The sequence below is a fragment of the Penicillium verrucosum genome (genome assembly GCF_028828655.1).
Source record: "Penicillium verrucosum strain IBT 35672 chromosome Unknown utg000001l_segment0_segment0, whole genome shotgun sequence".
Classification (NCBI taxonomy): Eukaryota; Fungi; Ascomycota; class Eurotiomycetes; order Eurotiales; family Aspergillaceae; genus Penicillium; species Penicillium verrucosum.
Window position 1 is genome coordinate 13,307,100 of NW_026643210.1, and position 18,658 is coordinate 13,325,757.

The 18,658-nt window shown below is 48.8% G+C and overlaps 5 protein-coding genes across 5 annotated transcripts; 3 read left to right on the top strand and 2 right to left on the bottom strand.

Moving 5' to 3' along the window:
- Positions 1-1,565: 1,565 nt before the first annotated feature.
- N7516_004890 (uncharacterized protein) lies at positions 1,566-6,273 on the top strand (the record flags this gene model as incomplete). Its single annotated transcript, XM_057217610.1, has 3 exons — positions 1,566-1,850; positions 1,930-4,849; positions 4,912-6,273. The coding sequence occupies exons 1-3, from the start codon at positions 1,636-1,638 to the stop codon at positions 6,271-6,273; spliced, it is 4,497 nt and encodes a 1,498-aa protein (XP_057079493.1). The 5' UTR covers positions 1,566-1,635.
- Positions 6,274-7,008: 735 nt separating this feature from the next.
- Positions 7,009-8,153, bottom strand: N7516_004891 (Peptidoglycan-binding Lysin subgroup; the record flags this gene model as incomplete). Its single annotated transcript, XM_057217611.1, has 3 exons — positions 7,009-7,414; positions 7,511-7,701; positions 7,758-8,153. The coding sequence occupies 3 exons, from the start codon at positions 8,151-8,153 to the stop codon at positions 7,009-7,011; spliced, it is 993 nt and encodes a 330-aa protein (XP_057079494.1).
- A 1,080-nt stretch (positions 8,154-9,233) lies between these two features.
- On the top strand, positions 9,234-10,703 carry N7516_004892 (putative nucleotide-sugar transporter; the record flags this gene model as incomplete). Its single annotated transcript, XM_057217612.1, has 4 exons — positions 9,234-9,317; positions 9,383-9,459; positions 9,534-10,418; positions 10,481-10,703. 4 exons carry the CDS (start codon positions 9,234-9,236, stop codon positions 10,701-10,703), a joined length of 1,269 nt encoding a protein of 422 aa, XP_057079495.1.
- Positions 10,704-11,433: 730 nt separating this feature from the next.
- N7516_004893 (AP-1 complex subunit gamma) lies at positions 11,434-14,253 on the bottom strand (the record flags this gene model as incomplete). The annotated part of the gene is made up of 5 exons (XM_057217613.1): positions 11,434-11,529; positions 11,603-13,739; positions 13,805-13,993; positions 14,050-14,173; positions 14,244-14,253. The coding sequence occupies 5 exons, from the start codon at positions 14,251-14,253 to the stop codon at positions 11,434-11,436; spliced, it is 2,556 nt and encodes an 851-aa protein (XP_057079496.1).
- Positions 14,254-14,988: 735 nt separating this feature from the next.
- Positions 14,989-16,910, top strand: N7516_004894 (putative sterol o-acyltransferase (APE2); the record flags this gene model as incomplete). Its single annotated transcript, XM_057217614.1, has 6 exons — positions 14,989-15,113; positions 15,185-15,628; positions 15,689-16,396; positions 16,456-16,711; positions 16,770-16,811; positions 16,884-16,910. The coding sequence occupies 6 exons, from the start codon at positions 14,989-14,991 to the stop codon at positions 16,908-16,910; spliced, it is 1,602 nt and encodes a 533-aa protein (XP_057079497.1).
- Between the last annotated feature and the right edge of the window lie 1,748 nt (positions 16,911-18,658).

Here is an 18,658-nt window from a genome sequence, read left to right on the forward strand (position 1 = left end):
GAACTTTCAGTCGTTGTTCATGGCTAGATATCCAGGGCGCAAATTAAAGAAGCGACCGGATGTTGAAAGTTGTTGGAAAGGTAGTAGTGTATATATAGAACAGGCCATGGGGGTTGACGTTTCGGGGCCAGGAGAGTGGCTGACTTAAGCTCTGACTAACTGTGTCAACTGGAGGACTTTGTACCCGTGAATGGGTAGTACGTACGGACTTGGCTATTGTCGTGTGCGCAAGTGTATAGTGGAGTACCTGGTACCCAGCTGCAGCCTCCTGGCAGTTGTTTCTGGATTTTTGACCAATTGGTTTCTCCGGATCAGGTCAGGGCCAGAACGCCTTGTCGATCTTTGAGAGAACCGATTTTCCCTCATTAATTTCTTTTTTTTTTTTTTTTTTTTTTTGCTTCTGGGTAAAATATTTATAGGATAATAAAAAACTATTTCTTCCAATTGTCATACATATGGATATTATTATGTACAAAAGATATAGTTACATACTCTTATATACCATCCTCTTTAACACATGAATATCGGGTATTATTTAAGATCCACACCATGATGACGACGTGTTTTGAGCTTTCAGGTACCGATAATTAAATAACGGCCGGAGGGATCGTCAGGATTTACAGTAATGTATTTGTAGTACATGTAATAAACAAGATACAGTACAGAGTAACTACCCTAGGGGTACTTAGCCAAGTAACGGAAACCCAGGCAAACATAGAAGTACAATAGAAGTACCACTGAGCTATCCTGGTGCCCAGGTGATCCCCCCCTTCCCAAATAGTACTAGTAACATCACAATACGAATAGATACCAGCCTATTGATACGCGCCCCCCATTCATTCATTCATTCCCAGATACCAATTCATTATTCTTCATCTTAAAATCAAAAAACCTTCAATGGGATGATGGTTTAATTAAACATAGTCCTTTGATTTCATTTTTGTCACTTCTCATTCATTTAATAATATCTTTAAAAAGATCCATACATAATAATATTCTTTTACTCGACCGCCACTTCATTCTTTGCCTTCTTCCCAGGTTCCCTCCAGTTCAACAAGATCTGTGCACCCCGTCTCTTTGTCTCAAGTGTTTATCTGTTTATTCTGATTTTCAGTACTCCGTAAGTACCTCTTGTTCTTTTTCTCTCCCCCCAAAATCTTCTTGCCATTGTGCAGAGAGGACAGCAACTGAAGTCCGGTGCAACTTTGAAAGCTGCACGATCCCTGTCACGGATCCAATCCACCCTACAATTGCTCTTATTCGCTCCAAGCCACAATCAGGTGCTGGTCAGCGAATTGAATTCATCTGACGCTGGTGCCCGAACGCCTGGCTTTCCCCCGTTGTGTTGGTCTTGTGTTGGTGTTGGTTCCCTCGCCCTTCTGTCCTCCGTTTCGTCTATTTCCCACCCTCCATCCCCACCCTTTCTGATCGACTCGACTCACGGTTCCACACCAGCACCTGCTTACCTTTTTTTCCCTCCCGCTGATCAACTTGTGTTGAACTTCCTTCCTTACGTCTTCATCACTAATCTTGCGACCATCTTCACAGTTGCGCATGGTACTCCAGCGAATGCCAACCTTCAAGAAACCTTTTCCGCGGATTGCCCATTGATCCCCCATTGATGGGGTGTCCGCTATGAATCCCGGAGAGTTCCCCAACCCAGGCGCGGGGCCTGGCCGGCCAGCCCCAAATACTGCGATGAGGATGAACGCAAACATGCAGGTCCCAAAGAATGATAGTGTGCAAGCTATGATGACCTATGTTGCGCAGATGTTGCAAAACCAAGGACCATTTGGAGGTTGGAAGGCAGAAGTTCTAATCAAGACTCGGGCAACAAATGTTTATCAAATGTAAGTTGCATAATTTTCTGCCTGCGAAAACTGGCTTTGCGCTTTGATTTTTATCTGGTCTAACCTCTACGTGAATTAGGATTACCTCCCTCCGTTTGATCCAACCTCGCATCGATCTCCACCAAGCGGCCCAGGCGGCCATGAGTTTCGAATTAAAAGCATTCACCAAAGCCAACGAGAAGATCGAATACGAAAAGGAATGTACCGAGAAGCTTCTCCACATCAGAAACACCCGAGAGAGACAGGCCGCGGTCGCTTACCAAAGTGGAATGATGCCCCAGACGGGCGCTGGTCAAAATCAAATCCCGGGCGCTTTCCCGCAGCACATCAATCAGAGCATGCAAACGTCCCCGGTTTCTGGCCAGCAGCAGATGGCAATGGGAATGAATGGGCAGAACCAACAGGCAGCAATGCAGCAGCGACAGCAACAGCAGTCGCAAGCGATGCTCCAACAGCAGCAGCAACAACAACAGCAACAGCAACAACAGCAGCAGCAGCAGCAGCAGCAGCAGCAACAACAACAACAGCGAACCCAACAGCGCCCTGGAAATGGGATTCCGATGGTCGACGACCTCAGCACGCTTTCAGCCCAAGATCTTGACCATGTTTCTCGACTGGCAAACGAGATGTTGAATAAAACCAACCCGGAAGATATGGAGAAGATCAAATTGAACCTGTCAAACATGACGCCCGAGCAGCGGCAATACCTGGCACGGAAAAACCTTGAGCCAATGACCTATTTTTTCCGCTCCCAGGCCCTCAACCAGATCAGACGCCATCGCCGCGCTCGTCTGGAAATGGGAGGACGCGCGCCAAGTGCTGGGGTCGATACCAATGGTAACATGATGGGCGACCCGATGATGAATTCTCAACACCAGCGACAGATGCTTCAAAACATGTTAAATCTTCAACGCAATTCTGCATTTCCCGGAAATCCTGGCCAGACAATGGAACCCCCAAACTTCATTGGCAATGTGGAAAACATCCAAGGACAGCAAGCAGATGGCCTGCGCTCCCAGGAGGCTGGTCAGCTAGTCGTTCCCGCTAGCTCTTCCCAAATGAACCAGGCCCCATTTCCGAATAATAATAACAACAACATGTTTCCACAGCAAATGGGCCAGAATGGCCAGGCGAATCTGAACGCCAATAATACAAACGCCCAGGCCCAGTTCCTTGCCCAGCAGCATCTGCAGGGTGGGTCCAATACTCCTCAGGACCGAATGCAGTTTCAGGCACAACAGTCTCAGGCTCAAGCCCAAGCCCAGGCACGTGCTCAAGCGGCCCAGAAGGCTCAGATGGCGATGTCGGGCCACGGTGGCCAAGTGACCCCCCAACCACAGCCGCAACTGAACGGACAGAGCCCCGTCATGCCAATGCTGAATCAACCCATGGCCGCGGGTCAGATGTCCCCGGTCCAGGTGCCCGCTCAAGCCCGACCACCGTCCCGACCTGCGAACATGGGCCCGCATCCGGCTGGCGTTGCAGGACAGGCTGCGATGCAAGGTCAACCCCAAATTCCTTCCAATATCCCGCCTCACATCCAGGAACAACTCGCTCGCATGCCTCCTGAACAAGCTCGGGCTTTTATCATGCAGCAACGCCGTGCGGCTCTCAACAACATGGCCCGAGCCAACCCCGGCCAGCAGCCGCAACCTCAACCAGGCCAAGCCCAACCAATGATGAATAACCAGATGGGCAACGCTATGATGAGAGGCTCGATGAGTGGCCCGCAGGATTTGAGCTCAGGAGGAATGCCCCAAGGCCAGCAAATGACTCAGCAGCAACGTCAACAACGCCAGAATGAGCTTTATAAGCTCCAAATGCTGCGGCAGCAAAACAATGGTGTGGAGATGACTCCTGAGCAGGGCAAGCAAATGGACCGCGTGACTTTCCCACCGTCTATTCTGAATATGAATGGCGCCTCGATGCAAGTTCCCAGCAACATCAAATCATGGGGCCAGCTCAAGCAATGGGCGAATTCGAACCCTCAAGTTGCAAGTCCCAATGACCTCCCGCGCCTCATGATGCTTCAGAAGCTTCATCTTGGTCAGCTGCTCTCAGCTTCCGCAAACCAAGCCAACCAGAATGGCCAGGGTCCGGCGGCAACTCCACTCCAAAGTACCCAGGCTCCGTTTACGAATGCAGCAGGCTTCCCCCCCGGCCAACAACCCACTGCTATGAACATGGCAGCCATGCGGCCAATTTCCGCCCAAGACATCCAAATGGCTCGCCAAAAGCTCGGACACCAGGCGTCAAATTTCACCGATGAGCAGATTCGGGAGATTCTGTACCGAAACCGCCAAAAGCAGATGATGCAGGCTGCACAGAACCGAGCAATGCAACTTGAAGGAAACACGCAGCCTGGCCAGCCAAACCAACCAGCAGCGCAACCTCCGGTTCCTGCAGCACAGCCTGTCCCGCAAATTAAGCAACAGCATCCCCAAGCCCCGCAATCGACCCCCCAAGCGGCAAACGTAAAGCCCCAAGCTGGAGCTGCGACCAAAGGTGCTAAGGGTGCTTCCGGGAAACAGGCCTCAAAGAAGCGACCTAGCACAGATGATACAACTGAAGCCCGAGCTGCAGCTACACCCCAGATGAGCCAGCCTGTGGCAGTTCCAGGCGCCCCAGGGACGACCCCCCAACGGCCAGGTCTTCCTTTCACACCGGAACAGCTTGCACAAATGACTCCCCAGCAGCGACTTCAGGTTGAGGCCCACATGCGGAGGCAACAGTCTCAAGGTCGGGGTCAGGTACTCAGCAGAGTTGCCGCCGAAGAGGCATGGAACAGGAACCTACCACAGCAAGTTATGGAGGTTTATAATGACATCGCCAAGAACGCTCCACCCACAAAGCCTATACCTGCCTCGCCAGAGCAGAAGGCCGCCATGACGAAGCAACTGCGCGAAGCGTTGGATGTTCTCGGCCGGCTGGATGTCCTTGTACAATGGTTCGCGAAGATGCAAGGCCAGGAGAAGAATGTGAAGAATCTTCTCGCCATGGTAAGCTCTCCTTTGGTAATATCCATGGATAGGCGTTTGTTTACTAATCTGATCTCACTTAGCGTATCCAATTGATGAGGCAGTTCAAGTCCTCGCAGGATTGGGTTGTAAACGAACATTTCACGGTTACTTCCGATTACCTCACTGGTGCAATACTTTTTATACGGAAGTTGTTCGCAGTGATGATTTCTCGCATGCAACAAGGACGTCCTAACGCCTCCCAACCTCCTAGCTCCAACACCCAGGCAATCCAAGGCAACATGCCGGCACTGAACGCGACCAACTTGGAGCAGTTGCAGGCACAGGAAGAAGCCCTACAACGAGCTCGGCGCGCCTCTAGCCAGTCTGTTGCAAATGCCCCAGCTGCACCTTTCGCGGCTCCGTCTCCCAGGGGCGTCCCTCAGTATGCGCCGGGCGGACTTGCCCCCGAGAATCTTAAACTGCCTCCTCCCAAAAAGCGAAAGCAGTCTCATGGCGTGGCGTCATCCCCGGTTCAAGCAACTGCAGCTCCTGGCGCAACGGCCAAATATAACAAAGCGGTGGCGGATGCCACATCCAATGCTGCAGCTATGGCAGGTGCTTTCAAATGCAGTGTGGTCGAGTGTCAACACCATTACCAAGGATTCGCCACGCAAGCTGTTTTGGACAAGCACGTCGAAGAAAGCCATCAACCCGAGGAGGAAGAGGCGATTGGGGATTATCTCAAATATTACCATGAAAGCATCTCGATGGGTCTTGGGTTGAACCCCAATGATAGTCCGGAAACCCAGCAGGTGACCACACTCGGACCGGTGCCACCATCCACCAAGCTTAGTGCAGCAGCTTCTCCCGCAAAACAAAGTATTGCCACCCCTCTCCTTGCCAACAACACGCCCATGGCCAGGGTCACTAGCCAATTCGGAGCCAAGACCGCGTCTCCTGCTGCAGCACCAACTCAGCTGCTCACTCCGCAGTTGTCCTCTGTTAAGGCAACGAAGCCTGCTGACAAGGACGGAAAGAAGGATGCTATTACCAAACTAGAGGATAGCGACACAAAGGATCCCTGGGCGGAGTGTCCCACCTCGCTTGACACGATCCATGATACATTTTCAAACCTCGCAAGCAAGGATCTGCCTCACCTGGGCTATGATTCGCTCGAGGACTTCGATATCAATGAAGCTACTCCGGTCGATGATGACTGGGCTGCCTTTGCTAGTCTAACTCCTCCAGACGAGGCCGAGGAGGCTGCTTTCTTGGAGAAGTTTTATGAACCTTGGGACGAAGAATCCATTGCCAGGTCTGCGGACTGGATGCGCATTCCGCCTGAGATCCAGGTCAAGGGCATCGGTCCCTTGGGACAGCTTGAGGTTGACTGGGATGCTGTTGCGCGCTACGAGAAAGAAGGCATTCGCATCAGTCAAAAGTGGGTTCCTGTTTCGTATTGAGAGCATGTACACATCACCACTGCTACATGAAGATGGATTGAGTTTATGAAACATTCTATTTCGGCGGTTCGTTTCCAGCGTACATATAGCCCAGGAGCGATGCGTTTGTACCCTATGCGGGACTCCTGGTTAATTTCTTGTGATCTTTGGGGATCTAACTACCTTTTGGGTTTCTAATTATATTTGGACATTTGTGTTGTCCATTGGCCTCAGCGATGGCGTTTGGGGGGGAGGGAAAACCGGGGATTAGGTTATTAACCGGGTCATTTATTTGGATTTTTGGAAACTTGAATTTTACACATACGTACATATATATATGTATCTATGTATGTAGTTCTAAATAATCACCATATTTCCTCTGCTGGGTCATTCCTCTGATGTTCTTAAGAGGGCCTCACTCTGAGTGAGGCCAAGTAAATTCCAGTCCTGACTCAGACTCAGTGAGCAGCCCCAGAGTCATCATGTGATAAATGCTGGACAGAATACGAAAAGAACTAATGAGAGATTTGAAGGATATTTTGTAGAATGCAAGACTTTTTGGAGCTGATCGTAACCCAAGGCAATGTTACCGTCAACATTATTCCAATATAAATCTACATAAGTAAACAATAGATCGTCAATGAATCTCAGAAAACCACAGAGATGTCCTTATAGTATAAGCATGAGTCCTATAACATGAATCAAACCCCAAAGGTTAGACCAAAAAGTAATACATCACATCCAAAGCCCTCAACCTCAACCCTCAGTATAACAATTCATAGAAAGAAACTTCGGCGTATCAAATTTATCCCGATTCTGACAAGGAGAATTCAACCCAGGCGTATAAGCATTAGCATACAGGCTAGATTTACACTTTTTTGTCTCGTATATAGTGCAGATACCAGTCTCAACTGTCCAGGATTGAGGTCTCTCGAGGGTGCTGGTATCACAAGCAGAGGTGGATTTTCCGTTGTTTGTAAACCATTTGCAAGAAACATCTGTGTCTGTGTCCTTGCTGCTTAGACCTCCATGTAGGTCCAAGCAGACATTATCGTAGCCCACATTGTGTCCTTTCAGTATGTAGTAGTCACCCGCGCAGTTCTTCTTGGTGTACATTTTGAGTACCCATGATTTAACAGGTGGCTTTTTGGCTGTTTTAGTGCTAGTACTGGTTTTTGTTTTTGTTTTTGTTTGGGATGATTTGGTTGACGTCGTGGTTTTGCGGGTTGAAGTAGTTGACGTAGATGTGGGGACATACTTGGTTGTCTTGGTCGATGTGGCCTTGCTAGTGGATGAAGTCTCAATGCTAGCAACATGTTGATGAATAGGTTTAGTTGTGCTAATAGAAGTGGTAGTCTTTTTCGATGTGGCTGAATATAATGCAGTAGTGGCATGGGCCCCAGAAGTGCAAAAGTCCGAAGTGGTTCCACAAAGACCCCACGAAGAGCACTGTTAACAATATTAGATGTCAAACCCAGAGAAAGGGTTTCAAACTCTCGACTCACACATTCATTGGCTGCACATGGATTCAAAGACCCAAGGTCAGACCAGCTGTTGGGGCGTGCTGTTCCAGGCACTTGGGGGCCACAAACAGCATTTGGAAGCGCAACTGGCATTGGAGGCTCTCCAGGACTGAGGCAGATAAAAGAGCCCTGCGATATCTGTCCGCATCCAGGCCATGCCCAGCTTCGAGCGTTGTAGGTTTCGATATTAGCCGTGGTGATGGAGTGTGCTTGAGCAATTGCAGAACAAGTTTCACCAGCCTGAACAACATATTTGTAACAAATGCCGTTGCTATCTGCTTGAGGTGCAGCAGCAACAGCTGCGCCTGAAGTTGCTGTCGGACTGACCAAAAGGATGCCGATGAGAGCAATGAAGTTGCCAAGGTAGAAGAACCCCATTTTCTCTAGGACTGCTTGAGAGCGTAGTTGGCTTTTCTTCTTCTTCCTCTTCTTCTTCTTTTTTTTTTTCGAGGAAGCAGGGTCTATATTTATCTGCTCAAAGAGGTGGAAATGGGCTAGAATGCCAAGGATATATGTATAATTGAATGTGGCATCGCCGTGGATGGGCGAGTGCCCTGTGAAAGAACTTTGATACTACTCTAGGATACTTAGCGTAGCATTGAAAGTAATTTTAGAAAGGTACTTTATTCGAAGGTTGATATACTAGATGTTTTCCTTGTCTTCTCGCTGCTCACTGCATGACCTTCCCAGGTTGTTTCAGAAGGCTTTGTCTAACCCTCCTCCAATAAGAGCAGAAAAAGATATTCACTTTCAGAGGGAAATATTGGACACCGAGTCTCTTCCTTGTAAATATGTAAGACCAGATAATTGGAATGATTATCTTTGTTAGCACCATACTCTATTCACCTTTCTTACCAACCAAGTACCAGGTTATTGATGCTACTCAGCCATATACGGCTTGGAGCAACTGAGCTAGAAATCGGTTCAAGAGTTGGCAAATACATAAAAGAGCCATATCTAGTCCCCAAATCGACAATCTGCATAAGAATCAAATCTATCTTGTCCCTAGTTACTCCGTAGATAACTTGTAGTTCAAGTATGGATCGTTGCTACTGATGCTTGGCATGGAGGATCCATGGATAGTCGGTGTGATTATGTAATACTCAGAAAATTGGGGTTAAGGCCGTGCTTAATTATACTCAGCGAAAAGCAAGGACTGAGCACTCAAAAAAGGGAAACATAAGAAGTGAGTAGATCCAGTATATGCATATTTAGATATCATTTGAGTCCTAGAGAGTTTGGAATATATAGAATAGACTAATGTACAACGTTGTATGTAGAAGCCCAATGTGATGTCTACGGGTACCTTGTGGGGAGTCCTGATACCGTGACATATGTTATCAGCTGCGATAAGCTCTCCGCTTTGTCTCCTCACTTGGCTTCTCCAAGGGTCTCCTCGCTTCATCTTCTTATCCTCTTAACCACTTGTACTAACTTTTACAAACACAGTGGGACAAGATGGCAAACAAGGCCCTCATTCCCATCCTGGTCACAATGATGCTTGTGACCGGGGTGTGCAACACCATTCTTAACAAGTATCAGGTTCGTCCTCCATCCAGAGCTACAAAGAAATAAGAAACACAAACTAATCGCTGCATGTCGAACAGGATATGCAATGTGTCCGGAACTGCGATTCCCCAGATCCCAGCCAGCGGAAGCTGTTCGAACAGCCTGTCATTCAAACGTAGGTTTGACCTCGTGTTGATGATAAAGCTTTGCAACACTAGCGATGAATGCTAACACCATATGGTAAAACAGAGCCGTAATGTTTATGGGTGAAATGGGCTGTTGGCTAGTTATCGGTTTAACCTTCCTCTACCGTCAATACATCGCACCGCGGCTATCCAGTGACCCCTCGCCTCTTCTAACTGGCGGATATCACCCGATAAACGGCGACGACGAAGGCCTCGATCATGACGACGATCACACAGTCGATGAACTCGATAGTGATAGCAGACACCCCAAGCCCCTACCCGAAGATGACAGCCGCATCCCACTCCGCGGATGGAAGACCCTACTTCTTGCAGCGCCGTCGAGCTGCGATATCGCCGGCACAACCCTTATGAACGTGGGTCTTCTATTTGTGGCAGCCAGTATCTACCAGATGACCCGGGGTGCCCTCGTCCTCTTCGTAGGCCTGTTCAGTGTTCTCTTCCTTCGCCGCAGACTCCACTTATACCAGTGGAGTGCACTCTTCATTGTCGTTCTCGGTGTGGCTATTGTGGGTCTTTCTGGAGCTCTATTCAGTGGGGAGTCAGACCACGATATCACCCATGATGGGAGTGCTACTGATGCGGCCTCGCGTGCTCTTATCCAGGCGCGTGATGTCGCTCGGACCCCTGAGGCTGTCCAGGCTATCATTGGTGTGCTGCTTATTGCCGCAGCGCAGATCTTCACAGCCACCCAGTTTGTACTGGAGGAGTGGATTTTGGAGAATTACGCCATGGAACCGATCCATGTCGTGGGTTGGGAAGGTGTCTTCGGATTTTTGGTTACTATCGTTGGCATGTTCATCATGTATCTTATTGTTGGACGGACCGATGCCGGCCGATATGGCTACTTTGATATCAAACAGGGATTGCATGAGGTTTTCAATAACCGTGCTGTTGCCATATCGAGCGTGTTCATCATGATCAGTATCGGGTATGTGTTTATCTTGCTGCTCAAGTCCCTGTCGCTATACTCCCTTCTAACGTTTGTTCTAGTGGCTTCAACTTCTTCGGTCTCTCTGTCACCCGTACTGTCTCTGCTACTTCTCGTAGCACAATCGACACCTGCCGCACGCTCTTCATCTGGCTTGTTTCGCTTGGACTTGGCTGGGAGAGCTTCAAATGGCTCCAAGTTGCCGGCTTCGCGCTTCTTGTCTATGGAACTTTTATGTTCAATGACATCGTCCGCCCCCCCGCTCAAGGCTTGCTTGCCCCGTGACCGGAGAGAGGGAGAGGTGCTGCTCCCCGAGGGCCCCATTGAGCACATCTGATTGGCTTGGCTATACATTTTGGACTTGCTCTCCATATTATGTACCATTCTGGCGTCTTGGTATATTCCGGTTCTGCCTTATAGATTGGGCTCACGCCTTGGACTTTGGACAAATCATACGACCTTGCATTCTTTTGTTTTTTTTGCCATGGAGTCACTTGTCTCTTTGCTTTCGGAATTATATACGGACTTTTCTTTTCTCTTTTTTTTTTTTTTTCCCTTGCGGAGAATGCAGTTGATCTGAATTGTCTTTTCAAGTTATAGAGCCTTGCTTTCTGTCGCGTATTGCATTTTCGGTTTATGTATTTGGATCTAGTTTGCGTCATAGGTATCACTATTTTGAACGCACTTCAACTTCTACTAGTGTCTAATAAGTACAAACATATAGGAAGGAGCACACTACTCTCATATAGGCCATTAACTACATGGACTCCTTGCACTTTGCCGTACACTAAAACTTTCATCTGAAGCATGTACAATAAGAAAAATCCCTCCCTCCAGGTAGTGAAACGAAGTACAAGAGAAAAGGAAAAGGAAATCAATGGCAGAACAAAAGTCTAGATAGATAGAAGCGAGGAAGGTGCAGAGAACGGGGGTGTATAAAACTGGATTTGACTGTTCATGGGAAAATTAAACATTCGTTTGGATGAGCTTTTAGCATCACTGCCACCGATTTGATCTACGGCTCAGACCAGTCCACTTGGTCGGTGACAGGGTTTCCACCATCGCGGGCTGAAGTAACACGAAGACGGAGACGAAGTTTGGTAGGAAGAGCCTGGAGGTAATAGGTTAGTTTGAGATCCAAAAGAAGGCAAAAGTGTAAGATAGGAAGGGGGAACTTGACATACCCCATTCAGAGCGGTCACACGCATTGATTGTGTGCCCTCGTCGCCAGACTCCAGATCGGCCTTGCTGATTGCGCTCAGCTGCAACCGCTGGCTCTTTGGCACGGCAGCTTGCAAGCCGACACTAGTGAATCGGTCGAAGTTGGAGTCGTTGCGGAAGCGGGCCAGTATCTGGGCGTTGGTCCCGCTTCGTTGAACTTGCAAGGTAAGTACGAGACCGTCCTTGTTCAGCGCGGTGTGTGCGGGGGTCGCAGCAGTGACAGGTGCGGGAGATGTGGAGGGCGAAGGCGCGGAGGCACCCATTCCTCCTGCACCTAGCAGATCCATCGAGGCGGATGCAGGTTGTGTGGGCTGAGGGGATGGCGAAGGACCGTTGGAGCCAAACAGGTCCATGATGGCGCTGTTCGGGTTCTTCTGGCCACCAGGCCCCGGCGAGGGAGAAGACATGCCCGAGTCTCCGCCAAGAATGTCTGCCAGCAGATCGGCGGTGTTCGATCCGTTCGAGGTAGGGCTCGTGACAGGGGCGTCGGATCCACCAACCAGGTCAAGGAGCAGGTCATGCTCTGCAGGTTTGGCGGCCTTTGTTGTCGACTTCCCACGGAGAAGCTTACTCTGACGTTTCTTAGCAGCAGGAGCAGCACCTAGTACCCGTTGTTCCTCACGGATCTCAGGTGCGGGCATCCGCTCGAGCACACCACGGCGGATTTGATCGTAGCCAAACAGATTGGTGTATTCAACGGCACGCTGTTGAATTTCTACACTCAGGTCTGCGGTTCGGCTGGAAAGCAAACGGCGCAGACGTTCAATTTGAGCGGGATCCGACATGCGCACAGTAAGCTTCATGGATGCAGTGATGATGTATTCGACAGCAATCTGGGAGGCGTAGGTGCTGTTGAGAATGTTGGTAAAGAGGTCAACAAGATCACTCTCCCGCACATCCTTGACCAGTTCCTCTTCCTCGTACTGACCACCCTGAAGGAGGCTATCAGCATATTCACCAATGGTCCATGTCGCAGCCAGCGTGAGACCCTCCTGTGAGATGTCCTCCTTCAATGACGAGAAGAGCTTTTGTACCGCGTAGGTCTGCAGATCAGGGGTGGTCGCAATGAGACGGACAAATGAGGACAGGATCTGTTCTTTAACGTAGTTCCCAGCCAGCTTGAGAACCCGCAGAATCGTGTCCATGTGCCAGCGCTTGTTAGGTGCGAACCGATCGGCCGCGATACCTATCTGTGTTGTCATCACGGACTTGAATTCGTTGTCGGCCACCTCCAGGAAGGCCAGCAGTTCCCGCACCAGCACCCGCACATTATCTTCGTTGATCAACATGAAGCTGAGATCGAGCGCTCGCCGGCGAATGCTAATATCAGGATCCCGCAGGCATTCCAAGATCGTGTTGCGATGCCTCTGCACCGCATTTGGTTCAATTGCAACAACCTTATTCAGGGTGTTCAACGCAACATAACGGATATTATTGTCCTTGTTAGCCAGGAATTTGCCGAGAATATTGACGCCCAGCACCCTTAGACCAGAGTCGGCTTCAATATCCAGAATCGTAAGAACGGCCTCATATAGGATAGAGTTGCCGACGTTCTTTGAGGAATCCGTATTGGTGGCCACCTGGGCCAGGATGTCGTTGATCAATTCGCTGGTGGCCACATCTCCCCGACCCAATACACGCAAGAACCGAAGGATCTTGACTTGGAGGAAAGGATCTGTGATACCGGACACATCATGCTCGGGGGCATATCCGGAGGTTGTTAGCCCCTTCAAAGCACGAACCAACCCTCCAGCCAACGGCCGGAACATTTCAATCACGCCCGCTGGTCCTCCTTCCTCCTCATCCTCTTCTTCCGCCTCACATAGATCAATCGCCAATGTCAGCCCACAGAGAAGAACGCCATGGTTCCGGTCTGACAACAGGTTCTTAGCCTTCTCGAGGAAGTGCTCGTACAGGTCTGGAACCTTGCGACATATGCGCATGGCACAGATCGCTGCTTTCCGTCGAATATAGGGGTTCGCGGTCGACATAAGGTTTTCGACTTCGGGGAAAAGATCACGGGACATTTCAACGGACGCAATGTTTCCGAGGGTACAAAGAGCGAGGCCGACGATATATTGGTTGGAGTGGTTGAGGTCACTGCATTTCAGTTAGTCCAGGGTCAGCCAAGTCACCAACGCCAAGTCAACCACAGTGCAGCTTACTTTTTCAAAGAGTTGGTCACAAGTGTTAGCACTTCTTGGTTCTCATCTAGTAACAGCATGGTCCCCAGATACCCCAACCGCTTGTCGGCGAATCGGTGGGAGGCGAGTAGCTTCAGACATTCGATTTGGCCGAAGTGAGTCCGTTCTCCGAGAGTAAACAGATACAAGAGCTTGGCGACATTATTTCTCCTATCGATTGTTAGAGATCGATCAAGTAATCGATTGAGGTGGATGCTGAAGCGAACCGGATGCCGGAGTCATGGCTCTCTTCTCGAAACGAGGCGCGAATAGCGGCGCTTTCTTTTTGGATAACTGCACGTTCATCGGCGATGGTCTTTGCTGATCGGACGTTACGGATGAATTGCTTGACTGTAGACAGATTGGATTGCGTGGTTAGAATGCATCTCAGGGGAGAGGAGGGGCGGCGGGCAGCACTTACGGGAAGACATGGCGGCCAGAGGGACCCCCGGCGGGGCGAGGAGGGGAGGTATTCAATGGAGAGGAAGGGAAAAAGTCAGGTGCAAGTAGATGAACCTAGCACTGCGCTCATAAAACCAATGAAACAAAAGAAGTGTCAAGGCTGTTGGTCTGGAGGTCTGGACTTGTTGTATTATTATTCCTCATGGCAGTCGACCTGGCATCTTGGCATGGGGCACTAGTATGGAAGAGGACTAGCTTGGCTACCCTGGATCACCTGACTCTTTGATACCATTTATCTACACCGCCTTTGTATATATACCTGAGGCAGTCTGACATAAGTGGCAGTTTTGGAAATTACAATGGAAGTTCGGAGATAAAAAAATACACCTCATCTATAAAGGATCTATAGTACAAAATATATACTTATCGAAAGAGAAAAGGGTGCGGTTAAATTGCACTAAAATACAATATCCAAATCTTCATGGATAATAAAGATACTCTGATATGTAAACATGTCAACAAATTCAACAGTTTGAGCCTCTAAATATACATATGTATCTGCCTAGCTTGCATGTAAACCGATAACATACAACATACTAACTATCGAGGCAGTCTGACGTAGTGACCCGTGATTTTTGGTTTCGAGTTTCGAGTCCAAACAAACCCAAACAGAGCTGACCCCACATTGTCTTAGGTGTTTCTAAGTTTACATCTCAGTGTCTTCAATGTGCAACCCCCTGATTCTGCAATTGTGTCCATATAGGATGTCTACCGCCGTCTCCCGGAATGAATCCGCGAATATGCGGCCGCGCGCCATGCCGATACAGCATGATGGAAAGTCCGACGTGGCTCTCCCCCTTCCAGTGGGTAAGCTAGTCCATGATACAAGGTGAAATGCCCTCGATTTACACGACCGGACTGGATTTAAGGCAATAACTAATGTGTTTCTCGCATCCGTAGTGGCCACTCAACCCCTGTTTCCGAAGATGCTCCCCCTTCAGCGCATTCGATCTCAACCGCGAGGAAGCAAGTCCGCGCCCGGAACCGCCTGTTCTATACTATAGACTATGTGCCTCGGGTGTCACATTTCGATCCCGATAGTGACTATCATAACTTCCGAGGGTTCTTTACACTCTTTTGGATTGGCTTGGCCATCATGGTCGGGACCAGCATCTTGCGCAATATCAAGGATACCGGATACCCCTTACAGGTGCGTGTTTGGAGTCTCTTGACGGCCAATGTGTGGGGGATGGGGCTCAGCGATGCGGCCATGGTGATAAGCTCGGGACTCGTTTTGCCTATGCACCGGCTGTGGCGGGGTGGTCCGCAGTGGCTGCGATGGGCACGCGGGGGTATGATCTTACAGAGCTTGGGTGAGGCATTTTGGCTGGTTCTATGGATAAAGTGAGTTTATGGCTTGTTTGGGCACTGGAACCCGGAAAAAGGACTGACAGGAACAAACAGCTGGCCCTTCATGATGCAATGGACCTGGACTGCGCAGGTGTTCTTCACGCTGCACACCCTGACCATTCTAATGAAGCTGCATTCGTACGCTTTCTATAACGGGCATCTCAGCGAGACAGAGCGCCAACTTGCCTTCCTCGATAAGCCAGGGCCAAAGGCACCCGAGCCCCCGGCTGCCATTCATTACCCGGAGGTGCACCGACGTCGGCCGTCAATGAAGCAGCTTGACGAAGACCAGTCCGCAGAACCATTGGAGAGACTGCGCGAAGATCTGGCCACGGAGTTGACCTCCCCGTTGGGCAACATCTCGTACCCGCAGAACCTGCACATTGGAAACTATGTGGACTTCCTCTTTTGTCCGACCCTTTGCTATGAGCTAGAGTATCCCCGCCGAAAGGAGCGGCGCTGGTCAGAAATTGGCTGGAAGGCCGCTGCTGTGTTTGGTTGCATCTTCCTGCTTACCCTGACAAGCGAGGAATTCATCGTCCCCGTATTGGCAGAGGCCAGTGCCCAACTCCGTGTCGTCTACAGCGTCACAGACAAGGCTCTCGTCCTTGCTGAAACCATCAGCATGCTCCTCTTTCCCTTCATGATTATCTTCCTGCTGGTGTTTCTCGTCATCTTCGAATATGTGCTGGGTGCGTTTGCAGAGCTGACTCGGTTCGCTGATCGTCACTTTTATGCAGACTGGTGGAATTCCTGTGACTGGTACGTTGGGATTACGGTTTTATACGTTCAGGCAATTTGATTAACCAATTCTTATCTAGGTTGGAATTTTCCCGCGAGTGGAACGTCCCTGTCCACCACTTCCTTTTCCGCCACGTCTACTGGCCCGCCCGGTGTAACTTTTCCCAGCCTATGGCTATGGTCATCACATTCCTAGTCAGCTCTATATTTCACGAGCTAGTTATGAGCTGCATCACCAAGAAGCTTCGGGGATACGGTTTCCTGGCTATGATGCTTCAGCTGCCTATTGTTGCCATTCAAAAATCTCGCTTTTTCCGTGGCCGCACAATTCTCAATGTAAGCTGTTGTTTTTTTCTGTTTGATATTTGGCGGTTCTTACTGACTTCCTTCCTAGAATGCCTTCTTCTGGTTCTCAATGATCCTGGGCCTGTCTATGGTAAGCTCTACATCTTCACTCTGAGATGCAACATCCCAGTATCTTTGGTTCTAATACTGATTTGCTCTTTAGATGTGTGCATTATACGTTCTTGTTTAAAATAGAAAATTGGCGCACAGGCGCCTAGACACAGCGTGCTAGCAAGAAGTAAATTAGGCCAAGGTAGGCATAGAACCCTGGCGGCTTGTTATTAATATATGATACCATTACTAGGTGTCTCCCACTCGCGTACATAGCTTCGGTGATCTTTCCCTCAACAATGTGATTTGATATTGACATTAATATAATTAAGTATGCCACTTGTTTGTACTGCCGTAAAAAAGAAAGTTGACATTGCGAAGTAGGACTTGGATAATCTGAACATCTATTTGGCTCTACAGATGTAATGTTGGATATTGTTTTGGAAGCTGGTCATTAGTATAACCTTGCCTAGCCACATCTAGAAAAATACGCCGATCAATTGACCCTGGAATTCCACATATGGACACTCGGTTGGGCGTATAAATATTTTGACATGCTGCATTTCGCTTCGCTCGATGCCTGGTAACCTTACCTTTCTGTTTCGGAAAGTCTGACGAATTGGCTTGTGCTGCTGTCCACGAATAACAATCAGAAGCTCTAGAGGATAATCAGAGTCAGATTGGGGGAATTTGCTCTTCTTTTATAGCTTATAGCGAAAAGACATGTCACAATACAAAATAAAACAACTTGGCCCTAACTAAGGCTTTGGCAACTAAGAGTTCCCGCAAAGTCTATAAGGTCTCCAAGGTTGTACCTTCCCGAATAGGTCCCCAGATCGTGCCTACCTCAAATGGTGTGCCTTCCTCAGTAAGTATAAACCTTAGAATAACCCCAATTTCCCTTTTTTATCTCTCAGACGAGATCGCGGGGGATCTACAGATACCCGTCGAACCCACAGTGACGCAAAACCAATATATCGTAGCGTATGTCCGTGCACAACCAAAGGGACCACCAGAAATCGATATATGTCGCTATATAACTATACACTCAAGTATAAAAGTAGTGGTATAACGGTTGGGGCTATGATGGAGCTCGTGAACCCATAAGACGACGTGGTAACATATCATCAGACCTTAATTGTATGATCTGTTATCAATTCATGAAATACTCCGTCAATCATTCAGTATCCTGAGCAGCTACCTATAGATCTAGTAGATGTGCCAAATTCTAATGATGTGAGCAAAGTCGTCTACTAATGTTGTCGATGAACACCTGCCTGGCGGGAGTTTCGCGAAGATGGCGACACCATTAATCTCTATAGATTGAAACAGATTTTTGAGATATATTGCATTCTATCAACAGGTTGAAATAAGCTTCTGGTTATAGTATGTTCGTTCTCTGAACACTTCGGCTAGGGTATCCATCTTCGTTCGTCGTAGACAGTGTGATTAGTCCGATGCCTCTATCTCTGCTACCGAGTTCGAGTACGTGAATATATGAAGTTTGCAAATCTACAACACAAACAGCTCAACCACTTGCAGTGGACTGGTGGCCTTTGGGGGCAGGCTAATCTCCTAACCCGCAAAACTTGTCACTGCAAGTCGATTTATACCGTGGCGAGGACGGTCTAACAGGAATAAAATGCATCGATACGCCTTAAGTTCAGTATTAATTTCCACTTAGTTGAGAGATAAAGTAAGCCTAGTACAAATAGTTGAGAGTAGAAATCGTGCGAACCATGTACCTTGGTGATGAGATGTCTAGTTAAAAGCCTTGTCGTGATTACACCTCGCTATTATCTCTTGATAGGGACAGTAGATCTCAACCGCTCGTCTGATATTGGTTATTGTCATTGATACTACGCCCCTACTTTGAATAGCAGGGTG